The 17,869-nt window shown below is 35.8% G+C and overlaps 2 protein-coding genes across 5 annotated transcripts in view; one reads left to right on the forward strand and one right to left on the reverse strand.

Moving 5' to 3' along the window:
• The first annotated feature begins 23 nt into the window (after positions 1-23).
• Positions 24-629, forward strand: LOC136038382 (sec1 family domain-containing protein 1-like). The gene has a single exon (XM_065721452.1). It carries the CDS (start codon positions 24-26, stop codon positions 627-629), a length of 606 nt encoding a protein of 201 aa, XP_065577524.1.
• A 13,071-nt stretch (positions 630-13,700) lies between these two features.
• LOC136038609 (oocyte zinc finger protein XlCOF19-like) overlaps positions 13,701-17,869 on the reverse strand; it is a 67,086-nt gene continuing 62,917 nt past the window's right edge. For all 4 annotated transcript variants that reach the window (XM_065721824.1, XM_065721827.1, XM_065721825.1 and 1 more), the window contains exon 3: positions 13,701-17,471. In XM_065721824.1, the coding sequence (XP_065577896.1) occupies positions 16,579-17,471 (893 nt within the window). In that variant the 3' untranslated portion in view covers positions 13,701-16,578. The remainder of the gene's footprint in view (positions 17,472-17,869) is intronic.

Here is a 17,869-nt window from a genome sequence, read left to right on the forward strand (position 1 = left end):
ATGAAATTCTTTCTGATCAGTCGATGGGAAACCCCGACGATAAGCTTCGATTGTTTCTAATTTACTTCATTTGTATACCTTTCATTCGTGAGGAAGAGCATAATAAGTGTCAACAAGCATTGGTCGATTCTGGATGCAATCTGACTGCATTGGACTATATCAAGCAGTGGAAGGCTTATTCTCAACCACAAGCATCCACCACCACTGGCAGTGACTACTACTTTGGGAGTGGCACAAAGGCTGCCTCTCTTTTTAGCAAAATTGCAAACACTTCAGCATCATTCTTGAAAGGTGTTAAGAGCCTAGTCGTAAAGCAACATAATCTTCCTGTTACAAAAATTGTGGACAAGTTAATGGAATTGAAGCATTCGGTTGAAGTTGACGATTATCGCTATTTTGACCCTCGTCTTAACAGAGCTATTGACAAGAATTTCAAGCCAAAATCTCCGTTCCAAGAGTGTATAGTCTTTGTTCTAAGCAGTGGTAATTATATTGAATATCAAAACTTGCAGGATTATTGCGAGGGAAAGGGCCCCACTGCGCAAAAGAGGATTATTTATGGTACTACAGGTTTGGAAAATGGGGCTCAATTTTTGAACCAGCTGAAGCTTCTTGGACAAGAAATGTGACTTCATCCTTGATTTTTCGACCTGAATTTGTATTTATCTATTTTTGGAGCGGTGCTTTTGTTTAATTTCTTAATTGTGTTAAATAAATCTACCTTTTACCAAAAAAAAAGAGACACGGGAGATATTTCCTTAATCCCAATTTATAACAGCTTAATATTAAAAGACTCTATGAATATTTTCGCCCAGTCTAATGAGACTACAGTGTTTTCAGTGTTGTGAACTACAGTGTTTTCAGCGTTGCGCCATTAAAATTCCGATTTGGGCCGAAAAAAGTCTAAAAATATATTTTCAGGAAAAAAATGTACCAGAGACCAAAAATTTTAGCGCGTGTTGCGCTTCGCTTAACACCCACATCTTGTTTCGAATAGTACTCTCTAAAAAATATACAATCTCTTCTTTTCCCTCTTTCCTCCTTTTTTCTTTTTATCATTGTTATTATTAATTCATTTCCTTCAAAGTCGAAATGCATTTAAAAAAAAAGAGATGTCGTCAATGTAATACATTAATTTAAAAAACAAAGTTTTCTAAGGGAAGTAAAGAGCAAAGTTGAAACTTAAAATGAGCAAAATTTATTACTTCATAGTTTATTTGACATATTGATAAAATCAACTGATAATGTTTCCCTGTGTTCGCATGCTCATAAAAACTAGCTCTTTACTGAAAAATCAAAACAATATAGGAGTTTTGACAGAGTAAAAGCAAACTGATTAAGGAAACTTTTTTGAAAAAAACAAGGCATTTAAGTATTGTAGCTTCGCTTCCGTGTAATTTGGTATTGCTTCTGCACAATTAGCTGAGTCCAATGGTTAGATCTCTTTTTGGTTCTGAAAAGGAGATTCCATAATTAATTTGTAGACAAGTATAAAGTAAAGCCATCTTGAAAGTATGGGGACTATAGACTAAGTTTAGAATTTATATCATAACTCAAGATTTTCCTTTGTATAGACTGAATTTCCTGAGTTCGTATTATGATTTATTTTTCCTTCAATTCGAGCAATACTAAAGCGCATTTTTCACAATTTAAAATAGAATATTATTTGTTATTGATGCCATAGCTGGTGAGAAAAATGTTAGCTGATAAATCGATCCATTGTAGGTGTATGCAGTTCAATGACTTTGTGGCTATTATTTTTATGCTTAAGTTTTAGGATAATCTTAATTGTATACTAAAAGTTACTGATATCATGAAAAGCGTTTTAGATTAATTTGTTGTTGTAAGGCTATGAACTCACTTTTGACTCTTACATCAATATTTCTGTTCGTTATACTGGCCTTTGGGTGTATTCAGTAAAGCGCTAGTTTTCTATAAGGATAGATACATAAAGAAATACTATCAGTTGTTTTAATTGCACTAGTTTTATCGATATGTCAGACAGACTGTGAAGCAATAATTTTTGTTCATTTTAAGTTTCAAATTCACCCTTAGCTTCATGTGGAAAAACTTTTTTTTTAAGTTAATCTTCGCCCTTTTTAATTGAAATTTAATGTAGAAGCAAAACGTCATGATATGTATTATATTTTTACAGAGGAAGGTAGCCCCTCTCATATGCAGAATAATTTCTGTTCGTTTTAAGTTTCTATGTTACTCCTTACTTCAAGATGATTTTTTTTTCTATTTAATTTTAATGGTGCCAGGGTATCCCCTCCCCCTTGAAAAAATTTATCCTGGATAAGTCTATCCCCCAGAAACTTTTGTTTCCATGGAAGTCTTTGCCCGTGGAAAATTCCCCATCTCAAAAATCCAACCCTAAGAAATGCCCTTATATTTCTCGGTAACAAATACTAGGCTATATCTGAAACTCTGTCTGTGTAGACTATGGGAACCAGAAGTAACAATAAATTTACGAATTAGAATAACTTGATTCATATTTTTTTCAGAAATATTAAAAAAAATAATACGTTGACTTCTGAATTAAAAATGGAATAATTGTGGGCATCAAGGCATGTTTAATTGTAGAAAAAGCCAAGACATGAAGCCAATTTTTTTATCCAGAAATTAACAGAAAAAAATAATGTCAAAATCAATCAAAACTAGACCTACGTTGCCCGGGCAACGTGAAGTGTCGCAGTAACTTTTTTCGGCTTCGCCGACTAACGTGTCGCGAGAGCAGCACTTTGGTTTTGTTTCTTCGGTGTCTGTTAAACGCTGAAGTTGTCAACTGATCTCGATTTTGAAAATGGTATGTTCTTTGGCAACCTTGACGACGTCAGTCCTCTCCTTGGTCCGTTGGCGGAATCAACAAAGCGATCTGATTGGCCGTGCATTAGGGAGAATGAAGTAAAGGTCTGCACCAATTTGCACAAATTTCTAGCCCAGAGTGAACCGATTCTCACTTACAAGTCCCACTCCAGTGCTTCCACTTTTCGATTTCAATTTTCCCTATTTTCATACTAATTTTCCCTAGAAGTCCTCGTGTTTAGGTCTGATTTCTCCCTATTTTTCTCCCTAGAAAAAAAGATATTTTGCCCTAGATTTCACAGAATTTACATGAGATCTTTTTACTTCAGATAATGATAACAACATCTTTTACACTAACGAGAATACATACAAAAGTTCAAACTGAGATCTTTTTACTTCAGATAATGATAACATCTTTACACTAACGAGAATACATAAAAAAGTTCAAACAAGTGTCATCTCCAGCACTTCATCGCACGTAGCGTTTGCCTTCGTCTTGAAGCCAGCAACACCTTTCGGTATACTGACAGTTGATGAGGTTTTATCTTCGTTTTTCAACCAGTAATTGACTCGGATCAGTGAGACTAGGGTGACATTTTCGAGACTATTTCTCATGTCTGTTTTGATCAATTTCAGGAGGCTGAACAAACGTTCAGCTGGAACGTTGCTAAAAGGTAACGAGAATATCAGCGAAATGCACTTCCGCAGTTCCGGGTACTTGATTTCGCCACTGCGAGTCTTCAGACCAAGTATTTTCTTCCAGTATTGTTCAACTGACATGTCTTCAACTTGGGCATCTCCCAAATGAAGCTCAGTGACATCAGTCATTGCCTGTGACCTCCATTTTACGTCCGTTTTCTGGAGGGAACACTTTTCTGTTAGAACAGGAAATCTCACAAATAGTGGCCTTAGAGATCTTGGGTTCAAATTTCTTGCATTCCTTGGTTCAACTAAAGCCAAAATGTCATAAATTTCGTCTTCAAACTTAAACCGGTCTTTGATCTGCTTGGTCAGGACTATATAGTAGTTTCGACACGACTGGTAAAAGAGATCAATGTTATCACTTGGCTCTTGAGCATCCTCGAGTTCTTGCATGGAATCGGTTGCAGCTATTCCCAGATATGTCTGGTTTAAAGGCAGATACTTACTTGAAAGGTAAGGATCCAGTTCAGTAAACGAACCAACATTGCGAATATAGTCCAATTTCATGAAGTTAGACGCAACATCATTCACAAGTTTGCTGACACTAAGCTTCAGGGAGTGAAGAAGTGGGAGTTCGGATTGAAAAACTGTATTGAATTCGTTGGAGAGGCCAAGAGAGTAGTCCATGAATTCAAGGTATGGCTTTGTCAACTTGCTTTGTAATGTCGACAAGATAAGGTCATTTGTTGCAGTTGGGTCTTCAAACGTGGTTTCTACGAAATACTGAATAAGTGCAACCCGTTGCTCAATAAGCCTCTTCACACAGGCCTGAAGGGATAACCAACGGGTCTGTCCCGGAGCAAGAATTCGGTGTGCTTCGCATCGGAAGAACTCCTGAAATTCGGCGAACTTCTCTCGCCTGGAAGCGCTTCTGGAAAAGTGGGCATAGATATTTCGCGCCAAGTCTTCGAGTATCTTGGGAAGTGACAAGCATGCATATGACGAGCATAAGTGAATAAGATGGCATGAGCATTTCATATTCAAGATGTGTGGCACCATGGCTTTCAAAAGGGTTGAAGCAGATCTGTTGGCTCCAAACATGACGTTAGTTGTATCTGCACAAAATCCAACAATATTTTGCCAGGGAATCGAGTTTTCTTCAATGACTTGCTTGATGCGGTTAGTCAGGCCCTCAGCCGATCCATCACTACACTTAACCATATCCAATACTTCGACATGAAGTTTTAGATCTTTCTCGCTAAAAAATACAACCATGATAGCTAGCTGTTTATCAATAGTACGATCAATGGTTTCGTCAATTATCACAGAGAAAAAAATGGTTTTGAGCAACTCGACTAACTGGTTCTGTAGCACCAACAAAAATCATGTCGCAAAATATTTGTAGCTTTCTGTTTACCCAATGTGACCCCTGCCAGGGCCTGGTCTTTGGGAAATAATTTTCTGAGGAAAGGAATCAAGCTGTCTGCAAGACGTAATGGCAGATTATGTTCTGCCAAAAATATGCAGATGCGCTGTTCAATTTCTTTGGAATGACTGCCTACAGTCAGAAGTTTTTCAATGCTGCCAGACTTCGTCTCGATTTCACTGCTTACTTTTATATGCTGCTTGGCCAGGGCATGCTTCGTCAACTCTGATTTCCCACAATACACATACTTCAAACAGAACTTACAGTATGGTACATAAGTCTTTTTCTTTGACTTGTTTGACACTCTTTTCTCTATCCAATTTTTACACATTGGTAACTGAAGCCACTTGTCAACAAACTTTTGCTCGAATGTTTTCTTTTGGGAATTCTGCCCTGAACCCTGCTTTTTTTTTTGGAGGAGTCACCAGGAGGTGAACTTCAGGAACATCATCATCTTCGTCATCCAGTCGTCTTTCGGGACTAGATGCAATTTGAAGATTATCTTCCTCTGAGTCAGTACTTGGTTTTCAGACGAACTTTGCATGTCAATGATCTCTAGAAAAAGTGTTTTATTAGTGATCAAAACTAGTCTATTTCTATAATTACTTGTACAAGGGTACACAATAACTAGATCATGCTAAACTATGCTCATGGGCATTAAGGTGCATATCGTCAATTAACTTAAATTACCTCATGTATAATTTAAGTTTGCAGTATGGAGTACGGATGGACCGAAAATTTGCAATGGTTGCATTGCACTAGTTTGCAAAAATCAAAACGAAGTATGCCCAGCTTGATAAATGATAATTAATTATTTATTATGTTGTTTGTTGGTTGGTTTAGAAAATGGTTAATCTTTACTACTGCACGCCAGCAAAAACGTAGGTTTTTCCATTAGTGCAGTAGATGTAAATAGTAAAGAGTTAAATTGTCTTTATTAATAAAGTATCAAAGTAAAGTATCTTCAGATTTGGAACACCACTTTAAATGGAAAAAGAAATTTGTGACCCACTTCTTCACTAGAAGAGCTTTGTTTTGATGTCTTCTAACCTAGGAGGGACCAACCCAAGCAAAAACAACACAAAAGAAGTTTCTCTGTAAACCTAGCTTAACAAAATACTTTAATTTGCTACTTTCACATCGCTGCAGTCCAATGCAAAACAGTTTTTCCATTTGTGCGGTAGATGTAAATAGTAAAGAGTTAAATTGTCTTTATTAATAAAGTAAGGATCAAAGTAAAGTATCTTCAGATTTGGAACACCACTTTAAATGGAAAAAGAAATTTGTGACCCACTTCTTCACTAGAAGAGCTTTCTTTTGATGTCTTCTAACCTAGGAGGAACCAACCCAAGCAAAAACAACACAAAAGAAGTTTCTCTGTAAACCTAGCTTAACAAAATACTTTAATTTGCTACCTTCACATTGCTGCAGTCCAAGGCAAAACAGTAGATTTTACATGATTCCAAATGGCAAGTGGCAGGCAAGTGGACATGAACAAAAGACTAGACTAAATATTATTGTGTGAATCATCAGATTAAAAATAAGGGTACTCACAGCTAGTTTTAACAGAATGCAGGGTCCTTTATAGACAGTATGGATTGCAACTTTTCTGCAAAAAAGCCACAGTTTGCACCAACACCAGCATCTGTCCCTAAATTTTGACACAGAAGCCACAGTCTGCACATGTTGTATAGGAGGGTGACCTTAGGTCAGTGTCTTTCAGGACCGTACTTGGTAGAAATAAGTCTTTCAACTTCCGTAAATGTCTTGTATACTTTCTTCTATGATCAGATTGTAGCTGGAGCCTTGTTTTTTTTTAGCTAAGCAATGGAGAGTGCCATTTTGTGTCAGGATGAAACATCAACGCCTGCCAATTATCAAGTCAAAAACTGTTCTTTCATGGTTTAAATCATATTTTCTTACTTCATAATTAAATTTAAGCCCTTCTGACCTGTTTAAAATTGATGTAGTCACAAAATCAATTAAAATATTCTTTTTTTAAGTAGCAGAATTGCTTTTTCTTTTTTACTCCTAAAGAGGTCAGATGTGCTTTAACTGGACTTTAACTGGACTAACTGAACTGGATTCCACGCTTTAGCTTTTTTTGAAATTTCGCACTGATCTTTGCAATATAAGCCAGTGTTGCGGCATAAGTATTTTCAAGAAGACTGAGCATAATCTGCAATCTATAAGAATTTGTCAGCCTTCGTTTGAAAAATTCGAATTTTCCCTGAAGATCCCTAAAAACCCTTACTTTACCCCAGATTTCCCTGAATCCCTAGATTCAAAATAAGTGTCCCTAAAAGAAGTGATTTTCCCCTAAAATAGGGTAATCTCCCTAGAAGTGGAAGCCCTGTCCCACTCCCGTGATAGGCATCAAGTTCACCGGAAACAAATAAATGGGTACACCAACTAGCAAAGTTACAAACCCCTCACCACTGAAGATGACTGCAGCCTAAAAGCCGATTATTACTTACAAGTCCCCCACATGTCTTACCACTGGAACCAAATTGGTTTTACCATCAAATACATTGGAAACAAATAATAGATACACCAACTAGCAAAAGTTGCTAACCCCTCATTGCCGAAGGTGATATGACCTAACAGCCGACTGTTGCTTACAAGTCCTCTATATGTCTCACAATTTGTATCGGCCTATTTTTGGTTTCAGTGTGTACCTTACTACTAAAGTTGTCAACCCCTTGAAACTTTCTAACTGGTATACCTCATGAAGGAATATTTGTACCATAAAATGGATGACATATACTTTGATCAGCTCATTAAGAGGTACCAATTGCCGTCGAAAAAAAAATTCTATCTGTCTTAGTTCTAAAGTTGATTTTTTTTTTGCCAAAGGCCAACTTTCTAACGTCACCACTTAGAAAGGAGCAGAGGATAAGCTCCAATTTCTTTAGCAATGAGAGAACTTTTAAAGTTTATTAGGCACACCTGAAACCATTTCTCTACCGCTATCCCAAGTCCGAAAAACCGAATGATAAACTCAGCTGAAATCACGAACAGAAATGGGTAGAAACAATATATGGCAGCACTTTCGGACCCGTGGGAAAACGCCACTTTTTTGCTTCTGTCAATTTCTCTATTTATCACTCGAAGAAGATATATTGGTTGTGGGGCCGGGTGACTGCCGCATATATTTAACACTTAAAGATTTTAGTCCATCTTCAATTTGAAAGCGGTGGCTGCCTGCTAGAACGGAGTTTTCCACTCGATAGCAGAAACATGGTTTGATGAAACGAAAGCTTGGCTGCACAACTTCAGATACTCCTCTCTGATATAGGCTATATAACTCCCCTTAACTTCGCACACCATAGTCTCTGGCTCGTGGACAAGCAAAAACCATAATTTTTGTCCCCAGGCAAGAGTTCTGCGGAGCTTTCCAAAATGTAATGCCATAGTCATCAATCCGGCCTGAGGTCCACACTTTCCGCAAAAACCTAACAGGTTAGACCCTTACAAGTTTCCAGGGATAAGCAAAGATCGGCGGCATACGAAAAAAAAACGGGACAAAACGAAAGTGTTGCTCTCGCAACACAATCAGTCGCAATTTTTTGACGCAGTAAAAACAGCATTGGTTCAGCATTAACATAGTCAATCTTTACGAGTACAGGTTATATATATACAAAATCATATGGAAAGCATAAAAGAATGATTCAAAAACTGCCTGATAAAGAAATCCTTGACATCCTGATTCAAAGTCTAACCAACCAAACTACGAGTTCTTGTGATCCAATTTAATCTATTAATTTTTGCAGGACCATAGTTACATAACTTATAGCCCTTTTCGCAGGGACTATGGAGGGTTATGTCATCATAAGAAATATAGCTATTGAACCTTTCCATATGCTGAAAAATAATGGCTTTGCCAAAATTTTGTTTGGACGACTTTAGAAGATGAAGGTCTTTTGGGGAGAGGGGCTAGCTGCACTCCTTTTCGGTCACTTAAAAAGGGAACTAATAATTTAAATTTCCACTCGAATAATCCGTGAAATATTATTTTATGATGTTCTGCTAACATAGAGACCCTGGTAAAAAAAAAGAAAAAGAAAGGAGAAACACCAGTGCTACCCATGCCCAGAAAAGTGATTTTCCTTGTTGTTCACAGTGGGGTACTCTAAATACCATATTCAATATTTTGACCATACTCACTCTAGTTTTCAACTCATTTTAAAAATTACCATAAATTTGTTTTCGCAATAAACTTTTGCTTTGAAGGTTAATCGAAATAACAGATTCCTGAATAAGTGACAGATGGCAATTTTTCCTCATTAGGCAAATTTTTCAAAGCGCTTTTTTCAATTTTTGATTATAATGGGCTGCAATTTGCTATTTACTAGTCACAGCTACTGCTGCAATCACGATAGAATGCAAACAACCATGATTGAAAAAACAAACAAAAAAACACCTGACTTTCCTTGTTGTTCAAGGCCGAGGACCGTAATTATCCTATACAGGGTTTTTGACCATTCTGATTCCAGTTGCGCACTTTTTATTCCGATCTGGCGTCATTTTCAGTGTTTCAGGCTCTTTTTTGAAATCACCATTAATTCGTTTTCGCAATAAAGTTTTACTGTTAAGAATAACTAAAACAATTGTTACCGCTCCTGAATCAGTGTCAGATGGTAATTTTTCTCAAAAGGTAGTTTTTTATAATTTTTTTTTCAAATTTTGGTTAATATGTACTGTTGCTCGCTCTTTACTAGGCTGCAGCTATTGCTGCAATTATTATAATATCTTAATTATTTTTATGTTTCCCATCACACAAAATGTTAGATCGTCTCTACGAATATGATCACATGATCTAAAGCTGATGCTTCATCTAACGGAATTTCTTGATTCTTGGCTTTCTTTCGCTTTCCAGTAGTTTTCAGAGCTTCTACAATTTTTTTGTTTTCATGATATGTCACAGTCAATTTGTAATATTCTTATTATGTTTCTTCCACCATTAAAACTATTTTTTTCAGTGCAAAAACTTCTAGAATCTGGAAATTCGGAGGCTCAAATCCCCTTTTTTACAAATTGTTCTGGCGTACATTTGGTCTGCCTTGACGTTCCAGATCGCATGCGAAGGAAATGTAAACCCAGAGTCTGGAAGACTAGATAACAAAAATTCTGGCAGGTAAAATCTCAGCTTAATTCCTTTTTTATTGGCTCGTGCGACTCCGTTAATGCCCAAGGAAAACCCATTATTTAGGCTTATATATTTCTAATCAGCCCTAGGCATAGTTCCAGGTCGGCAAAAATTATATAAAAAGTAACATTGGCTTCATTTTCGTTGAACTAACAGAAAGAAACTTATGAATAAAACGGATCATTGGCTTTTGAAACATCTATGAAATATTTTTTAAATTGTAAATATTATATTGCATTAAAAAGGCTTTAGAGAAAAACTAGTATAAAATTAGTATAGAAGTTACTTCCGATTCGTGCAGTTAAAATGCAACCGTATGTACTTTTTGGCCGACCTAGAACAGACCCCTATATAATCAGGAGCTAAAAAACCGAGCTTTTAAGCTTGATTTTATTGCATAAAAGATCAGGATTTCCTTGGAGACACAAAACAAATCAGTTGTTCTGAAAAAAAAATTGCAAGAAACGACTTCAGAGCATCACATCATCAAGGTTTCTTTGAAAAACTTAATGCCTTTCTCATCGTCATCTCTTATTTCATCAAGTACTTCTTCTTCTTCCCTTTTTTTCTGAAGATTCCAGGATACACAAGTACTGTGGTCGCAAATCTGCTCCTAATTCGAATCAAGGAATAAACGGTCTCAACTGCAAGGTGGATTCGAGAATTTGTTTTGACAACTGAGACTGCACTATACATACACTCAACTCAAGTGGATGAGTGTAGAAAGGACGTGATAGAGAACATGAAACCGCAAGGCTTTGAATATCTTGCGGAGCCAAAACGATTTTCAAGATCATTGATTTTCCCCCAAAAAAGCTTTGGACTCTAAAATACTGAAGTGGCAAACGCTTAGACTCAGCAGGGATCAATCGTTACCGACAGTTTATTTCTTCTAAAAATTGTCAAGCAACTTGTCTAGGGACCATGACTAGTACTGGTACCAAGTTTTTTTCAACAGGAACAACCATAAATTGGTCAATCACTATCATTTTCTACAAAACCTTAAAAGTTGAAATGCAGTAGAAGAGAACAAAGAAATTCTTTGCTAACTTAGCGTAAACGTTCAGGCACACGATCTTAAAGGCATGCACTGTCTGGGCAGTAATTTTTTTCTGTCACATCAGCTTCCACTTTCGCTCCAACATTGATTCTTTCGAGAGGCAAAAATCATTCAGACTTGTACTGGTATATGTACCTAACGGCTTTTTTCGACTACCTCAAGACGTAGGAAATTCTTAAGGATGGCCTCGAATAATGAGGAATTATTTTCGCAAAGGATGTGGAGCCTAGCCCACCCCCCTCCCGCTTGAAATAAAACATTCAACTTAATGACCTGTGGCAAAATAAAGCCCAGAAACTGTAAGGACAGAATAGTAAACACATATTTCATCATTTTCAGAACCTTTTCCGCAGATGCCAAACTTGTGGCCTTGAATTATTCTTAAGAGTAAACTTCAAGTGCTCTCCACAGTTCTGAAATGCGCAGAACTACAGGTTCAAGGGACCGCCAACGGAAACCTCAGATTTGGAGTAGTCTATGATTTTTCGTACACGTGATGTCCTAAAACTCTTGGGTAGGGTTTGGTACGTTCTGGTGAATGCTGTATATAGAAGTCCACATCGTGGACAAACTCGTCATATTCTAGGGGAATTTCCTTGAAGACACTAGACGCACAGAGAGCGAGGCCATGGCAAACACAGTCAACAACAACAACATACGGATTGACAACTTTCATCAGAGCCTTCAACCCCTTTATCTCTTCCATATTCACAGAGGCATTATTGCATCCAAACCCCTATGCAATTCTTTTCTAGAATATTCCTAACATGAAGTAACTTAACCCTTAACTGGTCGGGTATTTTTTTTTTGTTACGTAACAGGTCGGGTGGGGTAAATATTTACCCCATAACTAAAAAAGCTAGCAAACAAAAACTATTTCAGGTAGAAACTTTTAATTTAACTTTAAGCAAATACAATCAAATAAAATATGTTTAACATAAAAATGAATCATCTAGAATCTAGATAGATTCTTGGCAAACTTCGTTGAGGTGGTCCTTGCAGCATCGCTTTTTGCAGATGCTGCAGGCCCTAGTCGTCTTACAGTCAGCTGAACAAGAACAAAGACTGCAGCGCTTCCAGTAGACACGATTCCAACAATATTCGACAATAACTTTCGAAGTTCTCAAGGATTCTCTCCTCGAGTTGATGGATTCTCTAACCATCAAATGAAGCTTCGTAAGGGATAGTCTCAACTGTGTGACGATTGTCACACAGTTGGGACAGTTAATGCACAGTTGGTGCCACTGAGAGAGAAGAAAGTTAAGAAAGCAATTCTTATTTCATAAGATGGAGCAAAATTGTAGCTAACATGCTTTGAGGGTGCTTCCGATCCCTCCCCCACCAATCGGCAAATATAGGTCTATTTCTCATGTGTTTCTCCATTTCTTTAGTTTGTCAGCATTGATTCTAATGTAAGTATTAAGTTGAAACAATAGTGGTTCAAGAGAACCACTCTTCTCAAGAGAAGGGCTACTTATTTTTAGATTAGGGGGGGGAATAAAGTATAGTGGAAGTGTCTTCAAAATATGTTGATCAGAATTTCCTGCATTTTATTTATTTTATTCAACACAGGAGAAAAGCCATAGGCTTGTCGCAGGGAAGTAAGAATTTTTTTTTAAACATGTTTCCCTTTCAATAGCCCCAATTTTTACTTAATTTCAGATTTAGTTGTTATGCTATCAACCATTATATTTGTAAATACTGCTAAATAAAGGTCCTACAATTTGGTTATTATGGTGTTATGATCTAAATGAGACGATATATAGATTCCTTATATATATACGAGATTGCTCCTAGCAGAAGTAGCTTGTGAAAAGCAAGGTACATAATAAATTAACTTGCATTAAATCAGTCAGTTTCGTGGTTTTCAAGCAACAAAGTGGCTGATTCTTGGGATTGTTTTTGCCTTGTTTGAGTCACTATCTAGAAAGCTAAGATGGTGGAAAAGAATCCATTTTCCCTTTTGTAACTACCACTTCCAATAAGTTTTTTTCACATCGGATTTTTCTCTGACATATATATGTAGGGGTAGGGAAAGTCTTGCACACTTCCGAAAAGAATTTCCCGAAAGGTGAGAGGTATTTTATCCCAATCTTTCATCTTCTGGTATTTCAAAATTGTTTTCCTTGAACCTTGACTCTGATTGATCAACCGTAAAAAGTTAAGTTCCAGAGTTGGAAAGTGGTCAACATCGAAATTACAATCGGGAAACATAATTGGCACTGTTATCGTACGTAATTTTAGATTTTATCGATAAATATGACGATAATGCGGCATGGGCATTAGAAATCAGATATGCTTTAATAATCAAATATCTTTGAAAAGTTTCTAGTATGAAAAGACAGCAAATTGTCTGCGGTAATAGAACAAACAACAATGAGGATCCGTATGTAACAGCCAGCCACGTACGAGTGCAGGGGCCCAACGCCTGATAATTGCAAAAATCTTTGTATACATATAGGGAGATATATACATATATCTCAAAATATATACAATTGTGTATATACATACAAGGGTCTACAACAATTCAAAAACCTCAAAAAAACAAACAAAAGTTTGAAGGTTAGTAGATATTTTTCATTGTTCGACATCCGACTTGCTATAATAATCAAATATATAAGATAAAATGTTTATTTCACAAACCCAAAGGGCCGAATTCCAATTTCATGGTAAAAAGCACCAAAGAGGAGAAAACCAACATCAAACGGAATAGGTAAAACAAAGAAAATATTAAAAAAGCAAGCAAAACCAGACCAAAAAATTAAAAAACATGCAGTTTATATTTAAACAGGTAATTAGGAATTTAAGAAAAAAGTGAAACAGAGTGAATACACGGGTACAAAACATAGGTAATACAGCACAAGTAATAAAATAGAGAACTATCGTCAGTTTTTGCCTATTTTCTCAATAGTTTAGAAGACTGTTTTTCTAACCTGAATGTAAAGCAGCGGATGGAGATCAAGACAGGGACGAGTTCAAAAACAACTTGAAGCGGGCTAAATCTAGGTGGGGAGTGTCTTTTGGAGAAACTTTTTTCCGTGAAAGGGTTTGTAATTGCCCTTTTCAAAAACAAAGGCAGAACTTAACTCATCTACACTCAAACGTTACTAACCAAGTTTCTTATAAAAGAAGAGAATATAAACCTTACTTTTTTTCAAAATTATTCGCAGGGCTCTTTTTTAGATAGATTCCATTTTTTTTTCTTTTTCTCGGGAGATGCCAGGGTGCCAAACTGGACAAGCACATTCAAGATACAGCCGGACAAAGGAAGCAAAATTCCCTAAAGAATGAAAAGAGAGGACATCAAATTTCTTTCGGAACTTCAGAAAGGAAACTGATGCGACACCAAGAAAATTACAGAGGACACAAAACTTTCAGGAGGGGAAGGATTAAGAAAAAGGGGCAAAATTTAGCATTGTCAGGTATGCGCTCATACGGTTACCCACTAAATTTTTATTTATTTATTTTCTTTATTTCCCGCAAAAAATGAGGAGTAGGCTACAATATAAATATAAAGAAAAGACAAATGATAACGATTACAATAAAAAAATATCAAATATTGATCAAACACTTAAAAAGAAAATAAGATGCAAAAACACTTGCTAAATAATTTAGCCAGTAAATCATCAAGAGATAAATCATATCAACTGAATGAAGTAAATCATCATCAACTGATACTAAAAAAAGGAAATAAATTGTAGCCTAAAAGGATAATTTTCGCCTTGTCTTCAAATGTTTTATATTTTTTCTTTATAATGACTACGGGATCCTTCACTTTAAGCTTTAAAACGATCTCAGTTTTACTAAAATAAAGGGGAAAACCAAGTAAAAATTTACAAAACTTAAAATAATAAACTTTAAAGGGCGAAAGATCAGAGGGTCGGAAATTACGGAAGAGGATGGATGGGAACAATACATGGGGCAGAGCAACAGCGCCATACATACGACAAAGGACGTCCCGGCAGTAAAGACCCCGAAAATGAATTAAAAGACCAAATGCCTTGCGTAGTTTCATCTGAACATGCTGAACCAGGGCTGGTTTAAAATCTCTTTTCGAAGCAGCATAAGGTAATCCCAAATAAGTGACTATTGGCGACGACTGGAAAACAATAAGGCAGGTTTCAAGAAGAATTAGGCAGAGGTAACATTTCCCTTGTCAAGAAATTCCTTAGCGAGGATATCAATTTCACCAAGAAAGGAGGCAACGAATTTCACCAAGAAAAACCAAAATTGAATTCCGTGAGAAATTTCTCAAGAGGAAGGTCACTCGGGGCTTTTGAATTGAGCTGGTAGTCATAGACTATTAAAGAAAAGTTCATTCCAAAATGATTTAAAACTTTAGTACCATTTTCAAACAAAACAAGAGATCATGCCAAAAAAACCCATCAAATTCAATTGAATTAATACAGAACAGCATGCAAGTAAGGAAAAACTAACAAAAGTGAAAATAAAGATGGGTTTTACTGCTTGTCGCCGACTTGAGTATTTAAGTATTCTCAGAAGAGAACACAAAAACAGAACTAGAATTTGTTCTTTCAAATTCCATGTTTGTTCGATAATGACCTATATTGTTTAAGGTAGGAGAGAGCGCAGATCATCTTCAAACACAATATATTTTGCTCACTATAGCCTAGAGCAAGATACTATTTGACATAATATAACATAATAAACAAAATGTAAACCATTACAAATACAAATCACTACGCAAGAAAACAAAAAATTAATTTTTGCTAACGCCTAGCCATCACCTAGATAAACATTCCTAGAAACATCCTAAACTAATAAAATAATTGAAAAAACATGATTTTCTCCCAAACACACCCAGGACAATAACAACCATCCAAATACAACTCTAGCCAGTCACAAAAGCCCGTACCAAGTTTTTAGGGGTGTCAATTTAAGTATGTAAACATGTCCCAGGCATAACAAAATATACTCGATTTGAGCAAGACGTGCTAACATTTATGGACCTTTAGTTTGACTAGGTTATTTATTGTAACTTCTGCTCGTTTCGGGTTTGATTTATTAACTGATGCTAATTTGTAACTAAACGAAACACGAATTAGGTGTTTTGATATTGGTTCTGAAAATTTTTAAAGGGCTAAAAGCGGTGGGTATTCTATTATATTAATAAGCGATAATCCCTTTATTGTGGGGTTAGTTATAGTCCTTGTTGTAATATGTTCATGCATATAATGCAGATCAGATGTATTATATAACATTGGTATTACAGTTCAATTAGCCTACCATTTATTTTTTATGTCTTTAGGCCAAAAATGAGTGGACCGAGCAAAAGACAGCAAACCTATAGTTTTAACACTGACTGAGGGGAATCATATTGTTTCACTAATTTGAAAAATAAATGCGTTTGTTTGTTATGTGGTAGTAGTGTTGCAGGGCCGTAAAAACATAATATTGAAGGTCATTTTCTGACAATTCACGCCACTTTTGAAGTTAACACTCTGAGCTCTTCCTGATAAATTAATTATATACCTATTTTGGTGGAATATTTTTTCGCATACATCCACTATGAGTTCTTTGATGATAAGATAAACTGGAATTTGAAGTGAAACCTTTGTCACATATGTGACATTTGAAAGGTTTTTCTCCAGTATGAGTTCTTTGATGATTAGATAGGTCATTTTTATGGCGAAAATTTTTCTGACATATATCACATTCGAAAGGTTTTTCGCCAGTATGAGATCTTTGATGTTTAGACAAATACGAAGTAGAACTGAAACGTTTCTCACATACGTCACATTCGAAAGGTTTTTCTCCACTGTGAGTTATTTGATGATGAGATAAACCTGAAATTGAAGAAAAACGTTTCTCACATGCATAACATTTGAAAGGTTTTTCTCCAGTATGAGTTCTTTGATGATTAGATAGGGTAAATTTTTGGCGGAAAGTTTTCTCACATATATCACATTTGAAAGGTTTTTCTCCCGTATGAGTTCTTTGATGATTAGACAGGTGGGTTTTTTGTCGGAATTTTTTTTCACATATATCACATTTGAAAGGTGTTTCTCCATTATGAGCTTTTTTATGATAGAACAAACTCGACCTTGAAGTAAAACATTTCTCACATATATCACATTTGACAAATTTTCTTCCAATAGGAGTTCTTTGATGATCAGAAGGATGAGATCTCTGTAGCAAGGCTTTCTCAGATGCATTATCTTCAAAAGGAGTTTCTTTAGTGCGACAAATCTCCTGTTTTACCATATCATTTTCAGCAAATGCATAAATGTTACTTGGCAGCTCATTCTCCTGACAATCTACATGCATTTCTTGTTTTAGATATATGCTTATCAGATCAGGGATGCAAGGTGTTCCACATCTTTGTTTGCTGACATCATTTTCACAAGACCTTATAAAAGGTATATCTAAAAAATAATGTATAATTCACTCGAAATGAATAACTTAACCTTATAGTTTTAAGACCTTTATTTGCGAATAATTAAGATTTTAAAAATTGAATCTTATTCCTCTAAATTTGATTTTCATGATTCTACCTTTGGTGATTAATTTATAACAGGTATATTGTCTATTTTATCTCTACGATAATCGAAATATCTTTTTAGTAACTGACTATATTTTGAAATTTTAAAACCTTAAGTTGAATATTAATTTCCTTAAAGATGGAACTGTATAAACAATATTGCTATGCTATTTTATCCATGTATGTAGTAACTTTCCACTTCTATTCATTATTAATTTCAAGAAAAAAATTCCACAAAAGAACTATTTCAAAGAAAAGTAAAGTGCTACATTATTCGAAGAC

This window comes from Artemia franciscana, chromosome 18 (genome assembly GCF_032884065.1).
Source record: "Artemia franciscana chromosome 18, ASM3288406v1, whole genome shotgun sequence".
NCBI lineage: Eukaryota > Metazoa > Arthropoda > Branchiopoda > Anostraca > Artemiidae > Artemia > Artemia franciscana.

Coding starts and splice junctions, on each gene's coding strand:
- LOC136038382 (XM_065721452.1), top strand. CDS start 24: ATGGGAAACCCCGACGATAAGCTTCGATTGTTTCTAATTTACTTCATT.